This window comes from Monodon monoceros, unplaced genomic scaffold (genome assembly GCF_005190385.1).
Source record: "Monodon monoceros isolate NGI ecotype Baffin Bay Population unplaced genomic scaffold, NGI_Narwhal_1 Super_Scaffold_1, whole genome shotgun sequence".
Taxonomy (NCBI): Eukaryota; Metazoa; Chordata; class Mammalia; order Artiodactyla; family Monodontidae; genus Monodon; species Monodon monoceros.
In genome coordinates, this window is record NW_021703765.1 from 38,139,358 (window position 1) to 38,159,425 (window position 20,068).

Genomic DNA, 20,068 nt, shown 5'->3' on the forward strand with positions numbered 1-20,068 from the left:
AAACTCAAATCTCAGGAGCTCCACAAAGCTTTTCCTTTTCTTTCCAATCAGAATTGAACCCTACCTCCTGTGAGCTCTTATAAGCATCTTGCCTAACTTTATGATTATATTGAGCCATATATTTTCTGTATACATCAGCCTTTATCACTGTACAGTACATGTTTTTTGGGGACAGTATATTCTTTGTGTATACTACAAAACCTAAAAAAATGCCTTGCACATAATAATTTAACAATGTATGTTAAATTAAAATATTAATTGGATAATTATGGGGATAGTCAAAGTAAATGACAGTAGCAGGATTTTAACAAATGGTTAATACCACAAAGACAATTTTTCTTATTTTTAAAAACTATTTGTTTTTCAGTTGAAAACATTGTGTACACATGGCATATTATCAATATATATGTCAGAAATCAACAAACAAAACAAAGTCTGATGAATGTTGCCATTAAAAAAAAGATCAATAGGTCTTTTTATTTTTAGACAGAATATGCAATATCAATTAGTCATGTGGGTGTTACTTTAGCTAACATTTTTGTTCAATCTATAGATGACAGACAGGATAAACATAGTAGTAGAGAAATATTCACACTTTAACATATGGAATTATTTTTTAAAAAATTGTTTCACATATTTAGAAACTGTAATTAAATGGTAGTGTTGTAGAAGTAATTTCAAACCACTAAAGTTTATGGATGGGCTACATTATTAAGAGCAAAATAAATTCATGTTTGCTGTGAACACCACAGGAACTTGAAAACTCATGCTCACTAGGAAGACCAAAACTTGGCCGCCCCCACAAAAAAAAGGATATTTCAGAAAATGGGGCACTAGAGTTATGCAGTTAATAAGTTTAATACCAGAATAGCATAGCATGTTCACATAGAGGGAATTTAATAACTAATGTTTGCATAAGGTAGGATTCTCCAGCTTTCAGGAGATAAGTGGTATGCAAATTATCAGAGTGAATGCCAATTAAGATATGGGAAGGGTTTAAATTTTCCCTACATTCGCTAAAATAACTTCTGTGATATGCAATAGGTGATCTGGGCTCACAAAAGGTTTGAGATTATAACACTAATACATTTCCTTCTGATTGCACACAACACCACACTGGTTTTTACAATATCTGATAAGGTTCTGCATTAATATGGTTAGACATTTCTTATAATGATAAAACTTTCCTCTTGTGCAGTGTTTGAATAAAAGACTAGAGCTTTTCTTACATTACAGCAGATAGAATTTTTTCCCATTGTTTCTGACATTCAGTAAAAAATTTTTCACATTGAAGGTTTTTCCAACAACTCACAGGATTCCTCCTCAGAATTTTTCTTTAGTAATGTCTGAGCTCTGAGTTAAACTTTCATTATAAAAATTGAATTAATATGTTTTCTCTCTAGTGTGTGTGGTCTTTTTTAATGTAGCACAAGAGTTGAGCATTGATTAAAACCTTTTTCATAATCATCCATAGCATTCATAAGATTTTTTTCTGGCAGAGTGTCTCTGGTACTGAATAAAGTTGGTGTATACACTAAAGGTTTTCCCATATTCATCACATTTAGAGCGTCTTCCCCAGAATGGACTTTCTCATGATTAATAAGATCAGAGAGTTGGCTAAAATTTCTGCTGCACTGAACACACCTGTGGGATTTCTCTCCAATGTGGATTCCCTGGTGTTCAGTAAGATCGGTGCATGCGCTAAAGGCTTTCCCAGACACATCACATTTATATGGATTTTCATTAGTGTGGATTCTTTGATGGTTAATAAGATCAGAGCGTCGACTAAAGCTTTTGCCACACTGATCACATGGATATGGTTTCTCCCCAGTGTGGATCCTCTGATGTAGGACAAGAGCTGAGCACTGACTGAAAGCCTTCCCACATTCATTACATTTATATGGTTTTTCCCCAGTGTGGATCCTCTGGTGCTTGATAAGGTCGGAGTTCTGACTGAAACTTTTGCTGCACTGTGTGCATGGATATGGTTTTTCTCCAGTGTGAATTCTCTGATGAAGAATAAGGTCAGAACTCTGACTGAAGGCCTTCTCACAACAATCACAATGATAGGGTTTTTCCCCAGAGTGTACTCTCTGATGTTTAGTGAGGTCTGAGCTTTGACTAAAACTTTTATTGCACTGATTACATGCATACGGTTTCTCTCCAGTGTGTATTCTCTGATGTTTCACAAGGTCTGAACGACGACTAAAACTTTTAGTACAATCGCTACATGGATAGGGTTTCTCTCCAGTGTGGATTCTCTGATGCAGAATAAGGTTTGAGCTTTGACTAAAAGTTTTCCCACACTCATCACATTCATAGGGTTTCTCACCTGTATGAATTCTATGATGTTTAATAAGGTCTGATCTTCGACTAAACATTTTATTGCACTGGTTACATGGGTAAGGCTTCTCTCCAGTGTGAATTCGTTGATGATTAACAAGATCTGAAAGTCTACTGAAGGTTTTGCTACACTGATTACATGGATAGGGTTTCTCTCCAGTGTGAATTCTCTGATGCAGAATAAGGACTGAGCTCTGATTAAAAGCTTTCCCACATTCATTACATTTATAGGGTTTCTCTCCAGTGTGGATCCTTCGATGTTTAATAAGGTCTGAGTTCTGACTGAAACTTTTGCTACACTGATTACATGGATATGGTTTCTCTCCAGTGTGGATTCTCTGATGTAGAATAAGATCTGAGCTCTGACTGAAGGCTTTTCCACACACATCACATTTATATGGTTTCTCACCAGTATGGATTCTTTGATGTTTTATAACATCAGAACTCTGACTAAAATGTTTGTTACACTGTTTACATGTATAAGGCTTCTCTCCAGTATGTATTCTTTGATGTTTAACCAGGTCTGAGCGCTGGCTAAAACTTTTACTACAATGACTGCACTGATAGGGTTTTTCTCCTGTATGTATTCTCTGATGTATAATAAGATCAGAGCTCTGACTGAAGGCTTTCCCACATTCATCACATTTGTAAGGTTTTTCACCAGTGTGGACTCTTTGATGTTTAATAAGGTCTGAGCTCCGACGGAAACTTTTAATACACCAATTACAAGGATAGGGTTTCTCCCCAGTATGAATTCTCTGATGCAGAACCAGGGCTGAGCTCACATTAAAGGCCTTTCCACACTTATCACATTCATAGGGTTTCTCCCAATGGGTTCTTTGATGCCTAATAAGGCCTGTACTACAAGCAAAGTTTTGCCCACATTCATCACAGTTATATTGTCTTCTTTTGAAGAGGTTCTGATCCTTTTCATTGAATTTATCCCCAAATCCACAGAATTCCCTGCATTCAGAATCCTGGAGAACATCATCTCTGGGGTTACCAGACTCTTCAGTCAATGGTTCAATTTTTGCTGTAATTTCCTCCTCGGAAGCCAGCTCTCCAACCTTGGCCTTAGTCTCACCATCTAGAACAATAAAATATAAATGGAATATGTTCTCCATACTGTAAGAAAGTTTCAGGTGAAATATATTAGTATTTTCCTATGAAAATACTGAAAATTATCTTCTGAGAGGGAAACTAAGAAGAATCAACAAGTAATGGATAATCGTTTATTGAAGTGGCTTATCAGATATGTTCTGTATATGTCTGTCACAGGAGATCTGGGAATGCTGAAACCTAATTACAGTGATTAGGAAAGTTTGACTATATTAGAGCTAATACATAAACAACTTACTGACATATATAAAGTAGGCAGTATGAATGAATACTTGGGTGAAGGAGTGGGGGAGGAGGTGAAAGGGAGGGAGAGGAGGAGGAGGCAGTGGCAGCCAGGCTGTCACTGTGAGTATATACCAACCAGGCTGGTCACATGTTGTCATTAGTGGAAAGAAAGAAGCATCAAGCTCAGGAATGGTTAGAAAAGAAGTCTGAATTTTCAAAAAGAGGTCTACATAGTCCTCCACCTCTTTTGCCCTGATTATTAGAAAGAAGTGGCCTAGAAAACATGATCCTTTTGGGAACAGCCATATTCAGTGACCAAACTTCCTTACTAAGGTACGTGGACCAGAAAAAGGTTAGGGAGGTAGGATCAGAAATCTCTTTTGAGTTGATTTTTGAGGAGATTATTCCTCTGCTCAACAATACCAGAGGCCTGTAATGGTAGAGAACATGGGAGCTCCATTGAAATTCTTGAGACTATCAGTCCATTATTAAGTGGTGTTTACTATAAAAGGCACACCATTCTCAGACTGCAAATGGTCTAGAGAGCTGAAAACATGACAAAGATTAATTTCAAGGGCTAAAGTCCAAAATCCCAAGCCTCCAAGTGGAGGCTTATCCTCTTTGCCAAAGGCAAAGGGTACTGGAAAAAGTAAAGTATTGCGGTAAATCTAAATGTGTATGCACTGAATGATATAAGCAAAATGAATGTCTCATGGATTTTACAATATATATGTAGAGTTAAAATATATGGCAAAAATAGCACAAGAGGAGGGAGGTAAATAGAACTATAATATTACAAGATCTTTGGGTTATCCTAGAAATAATAAATTAAGATAAACTGTAATAAATCAAATGTGTATGTTGTAACTTCTAAGGCAGCCTTTTTCAACTAGGGTTCCACAAGAAAATAAAAAGAAAATAATTTGCCTGACTATTTTCTTAATTCTCCCAAAGATGGTAGATAGCAAGTAGATCAATAGATGTACAGGAGAAACATTAATATGTAACTTAGTGGATGCCTCAGAGCATTTTGGCTTAATTCTCTCACAGAATCACATTTGAGAAAGGCTGCTATTAGGTGACAATTAAATAACAATAAAAGGATGTATAAACAATAAGCTAATAGAGAAAAAAACAGAAAAATGAAAAACTTGATAACATAATTAAATTAGGCACAAAGGGAGAAAAAAGAAAAAGAAAAAAGAAACAAAATATGGGAAAATAACAAAAAATAAGATGGTACATTTAAATCCAAACATCAACTATGTTACATGTAAATTAACTACTTCAATAAAAAGCAAAGAAAGACCAACAGCTAACATCATACTTAATGGTTAAACATTAAATGCTTTTGTCCTAGGAACAAGGGAGGAAAATAAGGATGCCCTCTCTTAACTACTTTTATTCAATATTGTACAACTTTTACTCAATATTCATAGTAAATGCAATATAACATGAAAAATAAATGAGGCATACAAGAAGTCAAACTGTCTTATAGACTACGCAGTCACGTATACAGAAAATACTAAAGTGTCTTTAAAAAGTTATTAGAACTTGTAAATGGTTTTATTAGTGCAATACACAAAGCCTGATTGTATTTCTGTATACTAGCAATGAACAATTAGAACCTAAAATTAAAAACAATTTTTTTCAATTGCACCAAAAAAATGAAATAATTAGAAACAAATTCAATGAAATATGTGCAGTATCTACATAATGAAAACTATAAAATGTTGCTGAAATTAAAGATCTAATAAATAGAAATATATGCCATCATTTACGTATAGGAAGATTTAATATTGTTAAAGTGATGAAATTCTCCCCAAATTGATCTATGGATTCAATGCAACCCCAATCAAAATCTCAGCAGGCCTTTTCATAGAAACTGACAAACCGATTCTAAACTTTGTGTAGAAAGGCAGAGAAGGGTCTAAACAATTTTGAAAAAGAAGAACAAAATTAGAGAGCTTATACTCCCTGATTTCAAGCTTTATTACGAAGCTACAGTAATCAAGGCAGCGAGGTACTGGCATAGGATAGACATATCCATTAATGGAACAGAACAGAGTCTATAAATCCAAACATATATGTCCAACTGACCTTCAACAAAGTTGCCCATATAATTCAAGGGTGAAAGGGTAGTCTCTTTTCAAAAAAAGTGTTACAACTGGATATCATAATAACAAAAATTAACTCTGACTCTTTCCTTATGCTATACACAAAAATTAACTAGAAATGTAATATAAACCTAAACATAAAAGCTAAAACTATAATACTTCTAGAAGAAAGCAAAGCATAGATGACTAAAATTAATGCACAGAACTGAGAAAACAAATGTGTTGTTTAAGCCACCTAGTCTGTGGTTTTTGTTATAGCCCTAGCAGGCAAATACAGCATGTTTTTGAACCTTATACATTTATGGAATCATACCACATGTATTCTGTGACTTGTTTTTTACTCAACATTATGTTTGGAAGATTCATCCACAGTCATGTGTGTAGCTGTAGTCCATTCATGTTCACTATTATAGTGTGACATACACCACAAGTGGTTTATCCATTCTTCTTCAATGGATAAGAACATTTTGCTATTTCAAACAATGCTGATATGAATATGCTGGTACGTCTGTCTTGATACACATATCCAAATGTTTCTCTAGGTTATATAAATTTAGGATCAGAACTGTTAGGTCTTCAACTAGACTTTTCCAAAGTGGTTAAGCCAATTCACACTTCCATCAGGTGTATATAGTTCACATTGCTCTATATTCTAACCAACATCAAGTCTATTCTCTTTTTAACCCAATACAATCAGGCTTTTATCTCCGTAACTCCATCAAAACTGCACTTATTAAAGTCCCTAATATGCTTTATCTTGACAAATCCAGTGGTCAATTTTCAATCTTATTCTTGATTTGTTTGACATAGTTGACTACTCTCTTAAATCATTTGCTTTCTTCCTGCTAACTTACCTTTCTCCTGCTCTCCACACAACAGTCAGAGTGATCTTTACATGTTATCCTGTGTAAAGAGTTCCAATGGTTTCCCATTTCACTGGGAATAAATTCTAAGTCCTTACCGTGACTTAGAAGGTTCCATATGATCTGGTCCCTTTCTTTCTCTCTGCCCTCATTTCATTCTAAACCACCCCTATCACATGTCTACCCCAGGCTTATTACTCTGTTCCTGCTATATCTATGGGCCTCTGTCTTTTGCTATTCCCTCCACCTGGAAGACTCTTCTCTCAGATGGTTACATGGCTTATTCTTTCACTTTGGTTATCTCTCTAACCAACTGTTACCACCTCAGAAAGGCACAATGTTGGTGGGCCCTGCATTTTTGAGGCAACAGATACCATAGTAAATGTGCTGAAATGACCAATTTGAGTAACTTGCACAGTTGCTACTTTTGAGTGAGGCTTAGAGTAAAAAAACGTTCTGCAGTAGGACCATGTTGCAATGCAAGCTGTCCTGTCACATGACCCTTATTAACCAGGATAACCAATGGTATTGGAAGTGTCTGCAGCAGTCATGGTTGCTGTATGAAGCCTCTTGCAAGCCTCTATAGGAGAACCACACTGGAGTAAGGCCATACTGTCTTCTGCCAACAATTTTCTAAGTGAAAAGCAGATCCTGGCTTGCTTTTGGGCACTAACAGAAACTTAATGCTTGACCACAGGGCACCAAATAACTATTGCAAACTGACCACTATTAGTTGTTATTTGACCCATCAATTCATAAAATTGAACATACAAACCAGTATTCCATTATAAAAGCATATCTGGAAGACAAGTGCTATTCCATGTGCTAGTGACTCAGATTCCCATGGTACTTGTTCCTACTGCTCCACTACCTCTCCCCCTCAACCTATATTCATGGCCCTATGGGAATTCCCTATTACCAGTTAACAGAGGAGTAAAATGTACAGAACTGGTTTGTAGATGGGCCTGCCCAGTGTGTGGGCACCACCTGAAAGTGAGTACCTTTCACTTACACCCCTACTCAGGGGTGGCCTTAAACATGCTGGTAAAGACAAATCCTTCCAGTGCGCAGAATTTCAGGTATACACCTGGTTGTCTACTTTCCATGGAAGGCAATATAGCCTAAGATACATGTATATACTGATCCATGGATAGTGACTAATGGGTTATTTGATTAGTTAGGTACCTGGAAAGAACAAGATTGGAAGACAAGAAATAAGAATTCTGGAGGAAAAATATGAGGATAAACCAAAGAATGAATATGTTTGTGGCCCATGTGAATCCTCACCAAAGGGCATCCACTGTGGAGAAGCCTCTCAATCAGAAGGATGGACTTGGTGATCCATATTATGAATGTCAATCAGCCTTTTTACCAATGTTTGCCCAATGGACTCATGTACAAAGAGGTCATGGCAGCAGGGATGGAGGCTATATATGGGCTCAACAATATGGACCTCCACTTATCAAGGTTGATATGCCTATAATCATTGCTATGTGCCCAAGTAGCCAACTGCTAAGGCCCTAATGAGGTACCATTCCCTAGAGAGGAACCAGCTAGCCACTTGGGGACAGATTTATTACATCTGACCCCTTTTATTATGGAAAGGGCAGCAACTTCAAAGGACTAAATAGTCTAGATACAAATTTGCATTGAATTAAGAGAATGCCGTATATATTATCATGGTACTCTCTATAATATTACCTCCAAAGGAGTCATTTTACAGGGAAGGAAGTTAAGCAATGATCTAATACACATATAATTCATGGGTCTTACCACATGTCCCATCATCCAGAAGTAAGTGGATTGTGATAATGGTGGAATGATTAAATGTAGGCTCAGTTACAGTACAAGCTAGACAACAACACCTTGATAAGTTTGGGGTGCTGTCAGACAGGATGCAATATACGCATTAAACTAAAGGGTGATAAACAGTGTTGTCTCCCCCATGGCCATAATACATGGGTATAGGAACGAAGGGTGGTAGAGAAAGTAATAATGTCTCTTCTTACTATATACCTCATAATCCACTTATATTATTTTTGCTTCCTATCCCTATGATCTTGGGCTCGGTGGGTTCAGGGTTCTGATTCTCAAAGGAAAAATACTTCTACCATGGGACAAAGTCATAATTTTGTTAAATTTGAAGTTGAGACTGCTTCCTGCTTCAGCATTTTGGGCTCCTCAAACTGCCAAACCAGCCCGCAGAGATGGGGTCCCTCTACCGGCCAGAATGACTGATACCAATCACCAGTGGGGAAATGATTGCTGCTACTGGAACTCAGAGGACTCAGTGGGGGTGCCTCGTAGTTCTCTCATGTCTAATAGGCCCAGTCAATGGTTCACGGAAGTAGCCTGAAAGAGACAGGATCACCAAGGACTCAGGTCATCCAGAAAAGGTTTATTTTATTTGACTAGATAAAGAACTCTGTGCCACTGAGATTCTGGCAGAAGGTAAGGGCAATATGGAGTGGGTGATGGAAGAGGATAGTTATGACTATCAGCTTAGGCTTTGTGTATGCTGTCCTCCATCCCTTGTTGATTTCTGTAATCCTTCCCGTCCTCTTTATGAAACTTTGAATTACCCAATTTGAACGAGCCATCTGTTTCCTGCCAGAATCCTGACTGATACATCTTCTATAACCATTATCACTATCTGATACTACACTGTATACTTATATATTTCCTGTTTCCCCTACTAGAATGTAAAGTCCTTGAGGGCAAAGGCTTCTCTGATTAGTTCACTGCTACATCCCCAGAACTTAGAACAGTGGCTGATACAAAGTAAACCCTCAGTAACTAATAATATTATTATTAATGGTTAATAATCATTAATAAGCTATGATCTTATGAACTAATAAGCATTTATCAACAATAAATATTTGGTGAACAGTTAATTAAATGATTTGAAGGATACATTAATGTATTCATGTATCCAGTGACTACCTCTAAATGGTGGAGTTGTAGGTTACTAAAATTTCTATTTTGTGCCTTTCTATATTTTATAAATGCACTTTAGTATAATTATATTTCTTTATCATAAAAAAAGTTATTTTATACACATTCTAAGAGACACAAACACATATAGTATGTATGTCAATTTAAGTAAAACAACAAGGAGGAGGCAGTGATTCTCAGGAAAGAAGACAGCTAGATGCCTTAGAATAGACTCTTAAGGAAAAACAAATTCTAAATACAGGAGAGAGAAACTAAATAAAATAAAATAAAAGATACTCCAGGGCTTCCCTGGTGGTGCAGTGGTTGAGAGTCCACTTGACGATGCGGGGGACGCGGGTTCGTACCCTGGTCCGGGAGGATCCCACATGCTGCGGAGCGGCTGGGCCCGTGAGCCATGGCCGCTGAGCCTGCACGTCCGGAGCCTGTGCTCCGCAACGGGAGAGGTCACAACAGTGAGAGGCCCGCGTACGAGAAACAAAAAAAAAGATACTCCAAAACTAAAGACAGGCAAAAGATTTAGAATAAAAGAAAAGGACAACAGGTTAATTTCATAGGCAAAACAGCAGTAATGGAAAGACCAAAATCAAAAAGCAGCAAAATATGATGTGGAAATGAGAGCCTGCAGAACATCTGAACAAAGTCAGCACCAAGATTACCTTACTAAAAATAACAGTGACTACCATTTGTAAAGAATTTACTACCAGCCAGGTATCTGCTCAGAGCCGTATATATGGAATCTTATCTAGTGTTTGTGGTATCTGTTATAATAGTAATGGACCCCAATGATCCTATCTCCTAATATCTATATCCTTGTGTGGTTTTCTCCCACAATGACTCTGGAATTGGTTATGTGACTTGCTTTGGTCAATGAGATAATAACAAATGTAACGCAAACACAGGTTAGAAAAGTGCTTAGCATCCCTCTCTCTTTTTAAAGACTAGCTGCCCTGTGAAGAAGTCTAGGCTAGCCTGCCGGAGATACGTGACCCAAGCTATAGCCAGCACCAACAGCTGGACATGTTATGATTGATACCAACATAGACCCTGGCCCTAGTTGAGCAGTGATTCCAGAAGAAAACTGCCCAGCTGAACCCAGCCCAAGCCAATGACCTACAGAACCATAAGAAAATAACATGGTTGAAAAATGTCTTAGTGTTTTAGGTCACTAAGTTTTGGGGTCCTTTATTATGGAGTAATAGATAGACACAACCCTCAAAATAACTTCCAAGGTATGAGTTATTATACACTTATAAAGTGAGGAAACAGGATTATTTTTAAAAAATGTAAGTAACTTACTGAAGCTAGTAAATGACAAAGCTAGTATTTGAATCCAGGTGTCAGACTCCAAAACTTTTAACTATGCCCCAACAGTACATGAGAAAGATGACTTGAAAAGATTTTAAAGGGCAAATACCAAACACTGACAGATTGGTAATAAGGTGATTATAATGGGAAAAATGGATGACACTGGGTACTTAAGGAGAGGAAGGAAAACCAAGAGAATTTGATTGACAGAATGTACAATAAAGCCATGGGCTTGGAGCACAAAAGAAATGGTACTGCCTAATACAGTGGGGGGTAGGCAATGAGGCATACCAATAGCACTTGAAGACACTAACATAGCAAGGTAACACGGCGCCCACCCCCCAAACCACCCAAACCACTAAGAAAGATACACACTGCTTCTCACCAGACAGAAGGTAGTGTTCTTGAGCTTCATAATTGAATTGGATCTCCATAGACTGCCACTGGACACTTGACACCTCAGGGAGCAACTGGAGATTTACCATTTCCTCACTAAGCTTTTCTTGTCCACGTAGGAGTCTGAGACCTGGAGGCAACTGGGCACCACTGGACTTGGAAGGGAATCATTGCGGAGACTGGAGATATAAGTTCTGAGACTAGACCACCAGGAGCATCCTCTAGATATAAAAGAAGTTAAAGAGAAAACAAAATCTCATTTAACTTTCAAGCGCTTTTCTTTCAAATTTACTACGCTTCTTTCCCTATCATTCAGGAGTCAGGCATCACCCCTCTTGGACATACATTCTCCATTCCAAACCTAGAGATCTTCAAAGATAATCAGGGGGTTAATGCTACCAAAATCAGGATATAACTGTAAAGATAAGGCAGGGGAGGGAATTTCAGAATTTTGCCCTAGCGATTAGCTCTATGTTATTCGCTGCCCCTTCTACACCGAAATGACACTACTGATCCATCATCATGATCTGTCTCTCCCTCCTTCCGTTCTTATCACACTCACTCATTCGTCCGCTGATTCGTGTGAATGCATCCAAGCTCTGGATTCCACCCGCCCCCAAAGTTTCTGGTGTTCATTCAGCTGAACCCAACGCTAGTCAAGGGCTGACCGCGTACCAAAAGCACACCAGGCCGAGAACCGACCAGCTCGCAGTGCCCAGGAGCCGCGCCTGGGGGCCACGTCGGCAGCCTCGACCCCCCACGGACTCAAGAAACAGCATACGGTTCCCCGGTGGCGCTGCAAGGCCGCTGGGGAGGGCAGATCACCCGAGTTCCTCCGCCTTCCGTGAGCCGACATCACCCATACCTCGATGTATTCTCCAAGTCACCGTCAAGTCTCACACCCCGTAAACCGGCCATCACCGCCGACCGCTCTAGGAATCTGGGAGGATTGCTCAGCTCTATGGCGCGTAGCTTCGCACGTGCGCACGCGCGGGGCGGGGGGCGGCGAGGTGAGGTGGGGGCGGGGAGTTGCCGAGATTTAACCCTGAACAGCTGCGGATCTGGCCCCAGCGGAGCCGTAGCGAGGGGCCTGGCTGGCACTATCTGCCAATTCCTTTTTTTTTTTTTTCTTTAAATACATGTGTGTGTGTGTGTATATATACATGCACACACATAACTTAATCACTTCGGATTTTTAAAAATGAATTATTTTGGCTGCGTTGGGTCTTCGTTACTGTGAGCGGGCTTTGTCGCGGGCGAGCGGGGGCTACTCTTCCTTGCGGTGCGCAGGCTTCTCATCGCGGTGGCTTCTCTTGTTGCGGAGCACGGGCTCTAGGCATGAAGGCTTCAGTAGTTGTGGCTCGCGGGCTCTAGAGCACAGGCTCAGTAGTTCTGGTGCACGGGCTTAGTTGCTCCGCGGCAGGTGGGATCTTCCCAGACCACGGATCGAACCTGTGTTCCCTGCATTGGCAGGCGGATTCTTAACCACCGCGCCACCAGGGACGTCCCCCTATCTGCCAATTCTTGACGTGAATGTCAGAAAACATCTTTCTAGAAAGCTCCCTGGGGCAGGGTAGGTTTTCTGACTACAAAATGAGTTCTTCCTTAATTATCTCTCTCTCTTCTTTTTAATCCCTTCCCCCACCCACCCAACCCCAAACCTGTCAATCAGATTCGCTGGTGTGCTTCCATTCTAACTTTCTTCCTGTCCTCTCTGGTTTTCCCCCCAGCACAGTGGCATGCCTCTAATAAAATACTGATTTCTGGGCCCCACGCCGGTTTAGAATCAGTAAGTCTGTCATGGGAGCCCAGGTTCTCAGGTGATCCTGATGCTGCTGGTCCTGGGACCACACTTTGAGAACCACTGCCTTAAAAATAAATAATGCTCAGGAATTAATCCCTAAATTGCTGCGAAGCTGGATTTTCACCTACTTTGCTATCAAGAAAGGCCATGGGGTCTCCTAAAATGTTTGCTTGCCAATACAATCCTCATTGTGGCTAAAGGATCAGGGTGAGAAGGACCTGAAAGGGGGTGGGGGAGGGCATCAGGGTAGGAAAGGATATTGCTGTTTCCTTGGAAATATCTTGGGAAATAAGGGCGGGGGGCATAGGGGGGAGATATAGAAATAAATAATAGAAGTATTGAGACATGTGACTTGGGTTAAGATGTCGGAGGAAAAGGTATAGGTTTGAGAAAATGGTGACTGGCTGAAGTAATGATTGAGGTAGAGGAAGAGGGTTTTCTGTTCCAGCCTAAGACCCTGTTCTGATTTATGAAATCTTAGGGATGTGTGAATGAGACCCTGATAAAATGTAAGGAGCTCGTTTGTGTCCAGCCCTCCCAAGTAGGGAGTACAGATGCTTTTTAAAAAATAGCTTTACTGATGTATAACAGGCATACAATAATCAGCAAATATCTAAAGTATACAATTTGGTAAATGTTGTCATATGCATACAACTGTGAAACCATCACCACAATGAAAATTGTGACCACATCCCTAAAAGTTTCCTCCTTCCCTTGATAATCCCTCCCTTTCCTACCACAGCCCCCAACCACTGTTCTGCTTTCTGTTACTATAGATTAATTAGCATTTTCTAGAGAGTTATTTAAATGGAATCAAACAGAATGCACTCTGTTTTGCACTCAGACTTCTTTCTAAGCATTATTATTTTGTGATTTATCTATCTTGCTGTGTGTATCAATAGTCCACTCCTCCTTTTTGTTGCTGAATAATATTCCATTGGATGTACACACCACAATTTGTTTATCCATTCACCAGCTGATGGGCATTTGGGTTATTTATAGTTTTTTCACTATTACGAATAAAGGTGCTATGAACATTCGTGTACAAGTCTTTATATGGACATATGCTTTTTTCTCTTTCCTGGTTAAGTGTATGTTTAACATTTTAAGAAACTGCTACACTGCTTTTCAGAGTGGCTGAATCATTGTGCATTCCCACCAACAGTGTATGAGAATGCCACAGCTGACATACTTGTAATAGGTTTCCAGTAAAAGAGAATGGGAAAGTCAACCAAAGGTTAATTCTCATGTACAAATGTAAGGGTTTTGTTAATCTTTTACCCAGAAGTGATGAAGTGAACATACATTTTCTGGGTGTTTAACCAAGAAAACCAAACTGTTCTTTCAGATTATGCTAGACTTGTTGCTTTGTGGAGTCTTACCAGAGATGTTACATTCTGTGAGTGAGTCTGAGAAGCCAGCTTGGAGTTCAACAGTTCGATGGATTGGCCAAAACAAACCTAGACCCAACTGTGGTCCACTCCAGCTGACACTGAAGAGGTTCATCTCAGTAAGGTAAAAGACATTCAGAGGTTTCCAGAGAGATCAGGGGTGGTAATACAGGCATGAAAATGATATCAGAGCCTGAAGAATGAAACTGATATGTTACCCCCCCCACCCCAATATTCTACCTGATTTCTATTTCCTATTCCATTTCTTCTTGGGAGAAACTAGGCCAAACTAACATATATCTGATTTAGGCATGGTTTGTAGAGTAGTGGTTCTTAATCTTTGAGCTAATATAATTCCTTTGAGAATATGATGAAAACTATGGACCTCTTCCTCAGAAAGTTGAACATGAAGACCTACATGAGAACTTTTGCTTACCATGTATTACATTGCATTGGAAATTAATTTCCTTCGATACTTAGACTATATAAGCAATCTTCACAAAGAATGAACTTCAACTTAAAACTCGATCTCTAGGTTTAGGTAAAAAAAGGGATATAAATCCAAATTGTGAAGCCAAATTAAAAAAAATTAACTTTCCTTTTGATCAAGTATGTATTAATGAGTAGGCTGCTGCTGTTTGTTTTGAATAAGACACCTGAATTACAACAATACAACACCTTTGAAATGTTAATGTGCGTGTCCAATTGACTTTGACTTTTCAAAAACGAACAAGTGCTGAAAACTCAGATTCAGAAGGGGAAATAATGGCCAATATAATCAGAGTTCCCTGGGTTCACTTTGCAGAGATGGGTAGGCTTGTATCAGAAACACTAGAATTCTCCAAGACCTTTAGTGTTGAATTCAGATCAAATCATATCTTTTGTCTTCAATCAAATGAGGTCATTGGCAACAATTTGAAGTCTTCAACTTCAAAACCAAGTCACAGTGGTTTAAACAACTCTTAGTTTGTACTTACCACACTGTTGTGTTGAGTTGTGTCCCGCCCCCTTAAAAGATATGTTCAACTCCTAACCTCTGTTACCTGAGAATGTGACTTTATTTGAAAATAGGGTCTTTGCAGATGTAATCAAGTAAAGATGAGGTCATACTGGTTTAAGGTGGGCCCTAATCCAATGACTGGTATGCATATAGAAGAGATGAATTCAGACACAGAGGGGACTCACAGAGAGAGGAGGATGCTATGTGAATGTGGAGGCAGAGACTGAAGTGATGCATCCATAAGGGAAAGAATGCCAAGGATGGCAGCAACCACCTGAAGTTAGGAGACAGGCATGGAACCAGTCCTTCCCCAGAGACTTCAGGGGAGCATGGCCCTTGCCAGCACCTTTGATTTTGGATTTCTAACCTCCAGACTGTGATAGAATCAATTTTTTTTGTATTAAACCACTCTGTCTGTGGTACCAGAAATGTGGTGCTGCTTTAACAAATACCTAAAAATGTAGATGTGGCTTTAGAATTGGGTAATGGCTAGAAGCTGGAAGAGTTTTGAGGCTCGTGATACAAAAAGTCTGGGTTGCCTTGAAGAGATTGTTGGTAGAAATATGGACATTAAAGGTGACTTTGGCAGGGTCTCAGAAGGAAGTGAAAAGGACAGTAGAGGAATCCTCTGTCATCTTAGAGAATACATATATTGTCATGAACAGAATTTTGCTAGAAATAATGAGCATTAAAAAATACTTCTATACAGAGTGAAGTCAGAAAGAGAAAAACAAATATCGTATATTACTGCATATATGTGGAATCTAGAAAAATGGTATAGATGACCTTATTTGCAAAGCAGAACTAGAGACACAGATGTAGAGAACAAATGTATGGATACCAAGGGGGAAGGGGGGATGGGAGGAACTGGGAGATTGGGACTGACACATATACACTACTGATACTATGTATAAAATAGAGAACTAATGAGAACATACTGTATAGCACAGGGAACTCTACTTAATGCACTGTGGTGACCTAAATGGGAGGGAAATCCAAAAGGGAGGGGATATATGTGTATGTATGGCTGATTCATTTTGCTGTGCAGTAGAAGCTATTAAAACATTGTGAAGCAACTATACTCCAATAAAAATTAAAAAAAAAAAAACTTCTGGTGGGGGAAATTCCCTGGCAATCTAGTAGCTAGAACTCAGCACTTTCACAGCCGGGGCCCAGGTTCAACCCCTGGTCTGGGAACTAAGATCCCACAAGCCACGCGGCATGGCCAAAAAAGAGGTCTTAGGCAGAAATGAAGAAAACATTACTGGAAACTGGAGAAAGGTGATAGATGTTAGAAAGCAGCAGAAACTTGGCTGAATCATATTCTGCTGTTGGACAGAAAACAGAACTTGTGACGACCTTGGGTAATTAACGGAGGATATTTCCAAGCAAAATGTGTAAAGTGTGGCTTGATGTTTTTTCCTTGCTGATTATAGTAAAATGTGAGAGGACGAGATAAATTGAGGAAGGCACTGTTAAGCAAAAAGGAATCAGTACTTGATGATTAGGAAAATCCTCAGCCTACACAGATAGCGTGCTCTGGAGACAAGGCCATAAGTGTAGCTGGACAACCTTTTGGTGAAGAGGTTGGATGTGTGATTCATGGATCCAATCAACCATCTCAACAGAAACCAGGAATAGAAATGGGGTTATCCATAGGAAGGATCTGTGGAGGACCCTTGTATCCAATTGTGTGGATCCCCTGATATCCATGGAAGACCAACGTGGCTCTTGAGAATGTTATAGCACCAGAAACAACACCGCCATCTTGGACCGAATTTTTTTTTTTTTTGGCTGTGCTGCAGGGCATGCAGGATTCTAGCTCCCTGACCAGAGATTGAACCCACGCCCCCTGCAGTGGAAGCGCAGGGTCTTAAGCACTGGACAACCAGGGAAATTCCTGACAGAAACAGGACAAAATAAAGGAAAGCTGTCAGACTTTTGGGATTCTACATCCAGGAAATGGAGTACCCAGAGGGTGGGTCCACTACTGAGGGCTGAGACACCAAGGCCGCCTCAGCTGAGAGTGGCTCAGGGGTCAATGGGACCTATGTGGCCCAGAGACTGGGGTTGATAGTGTTTTCACTGACCCAGAGGGCATATCAAGCCACAGAGTAATTTGGGAACTCTAAAATATTTAGAAATTAAACAACCCATATCTAAATAACCTGTGGTTCAAAGAAGAAATCACAAGGGAAATTAGAAAATGTTTTATGCTGAATGAAGATGAAATGCAACATATAAAATTTTATAGGGTGCAGCTACAGCAGTGCTTAGAGGAAATTTTTTAGCTTTGAAATGCCTATATTAGAAAAGAAAATCTCGTATCAGTAACCTAAGTTTCCACCTTAAGAAACTTAAAAATGAAGAGCAAACTTAACAACAACCAAAACAAGCAGGAGGAAGGAAGTAATAATGATTTGAGTAGTAATTAATGAAATAAAAAGCAGAAAAACAATTTTAAAAAAACAAACCAAAATTTGGTTCTTTGAAAATACCAACAAAAATTGACAAGCCTTTACTAGACTGACCGAAGAAAAAAGAGAGATTAACAAAATCCGAAAAGAGGGGACATCACTACCAACCCTATAGAGATTTAAAGGGATTATTGTTATGCCAACACATTACACAACATAAGTGAAATGGGCAAATTACTAGAAATATACAAATTACTAAAACTGACTGGAAAAGAAATAGAAACTGTGAATAAATATATGAAAAGTAAAGAAATTGAGTTAGTGATAAAATTTTTTCTAACAAAGTAAAGCACAAAAGCACAGGCTCAGATGACTTCACTAGTGAATTCTATCAAACAGTTTAAGAATAATACCAATCCTTCACAATCTCTCCCAGAAAATAAGTGGGGCCAGTAATTACTCTGATACCAAAGCCAGCAAAGATATCACAGGAAAAGAAAACTACAGACCAATACCTCTAACAATATGGACACAAATATCTCAATCAAACAATAGTAAATTAAATTCCTTAATATATTAAAAAATTATACACCATAATCAAGTAGAATTTATCTTAGTAATACAGGTTGGTTTAATATTCAAAAATAAATTAATGTACTTAGAGACTTAAATACTTCACTCTGAATAATGTTCACCAATAATAAAATGTCTGAGTGTTGGCATAATCACACAATATAATATTATTAGAAGTGAAAATGTACAGTGTACATCTACAAAACAATATGAACAAATTTCAAAAACAATGTTGAAGTCTGACTTAAAAGAGTGCATACTGAGTTCCATTTATACAAAATACAAAAATAGGCAAGGCCAACCTATCGTGCTCAAGGTTCAGTGTAGTCTATCTTTCAGGGCTAGAGGAGGGTAGCGGCTTGAGGAGAGCACAAGGGGGTTTTCTGAGGACTGATAATATTCTGTTTTTTTATCTGAGTGCTAGTAACATGAGTGTGTTCAGTTTGTGACAATTCAACAAACGGTACATGCACATATTTACTGGTAAAATCAGCATTACTAACTGATACTACTTGGCTGGTCTGCACTCAAAGCATGACAACATAGACCAAATGCACCATTTTTTATTATAATGCTTCATCTTATTTTCTGAGACCTATCCAGTGTTATTCTCGCCCTGTCAGCTATTCCTCTTTTCTTTTATCTTCAATTTTTCACCCCACTCACACTTTACCTTTTTTCTACAAATATAATTAGGTCTCTACCCTCCTCAGAAAACAAAGAAACACCTTTCAATCTTGTTGCCTAGACCAACCAGTGTCCTCTCTTTTTCCTTCCTGCATTATCACATTTCTTAAAAGGAATTATTATCTATTCTCAGAGCCTTACCATACACTTCTTAACCCCCGGCAAGGACATTCCTCAGGTAACATCTCTCTCTGACCCTTCTTCTGCCCTTCGCCTTAATTCCAGCATCACCTTAGTTCTCATCATCTCCAGCTCTCTGGCACAACTCCTAGTCACCTGTTTCCTCTCCTGAGATGCTCTCCTGGCTTTGATGTTTGAACCAGCTGGGCCCAACTTCTCTGAGAAGCCCCTCTTCTTTACCAACTCTTCCTCTTCCCACCCCCGGGTACTAGTATTTCATAATTCCCTGTTTATTTTCCATAATATCTCCCTTGGTAATGTCATTCCCTTCCCCATCTTCAATCATATTTTCAGATACTAGCAAATCTTGCTAAGTTCACATTTTTAACTGCCTGTCCTCTTTCTCTCCTCTTTTTTGCCCTTTAATCCTCTCTACAAAGTACTGTCAGATACTGCCCTGAAGTACAGTTCTGGCCATCTCACATATAAAGGGTCTGCACCGTTCCTAAATGCGTTCCTAATTCCTTAGCCTGGCATTCGAAACTCTCCAAACTTGACCCCAACCCATCCCTTAGCCTAGGTTCCGGCCAACCAAGATGCTGGGCTAACTCCCCAGCCTGCCCTGTACGTCCCACCGCTGGGCTCTCGCTCCTGCCGCTCCCTACCTGGGAAACCTGCGCTCCTCCAAATCTCTGTTTTACCCGGTCGTCAAGGCTCAGCTTGAGTACCGCATTCTACGGGAAATTACTGACC

General features: G+C 39.3%; 1 protein-coding gene across 1 annotated transcript in view; it reads right to left on the reverse strand.

Moving 5' to 3' along the window:
- Window positions 1-433: 433 nt before the first annotated feature.
- Window positions 434-20,068, reverse strand: part of ZNF397 (zinc finger protein 397) — a 52,294-nt gene continuing 32,659 nt past the window's right edge. The window contains exon 6 of the mRNA XM_029222429.1: window positions 434-3,034. Within this exon, the coding sequence (XP_029078262.1) occupies window positions 1,419-3,034 (1,616 nt within the window). The 3' untranslated portion in view covers window positions 434-1,418. The remainder of the gene's footprint in view (window positions 3,035-20,068) is intronic.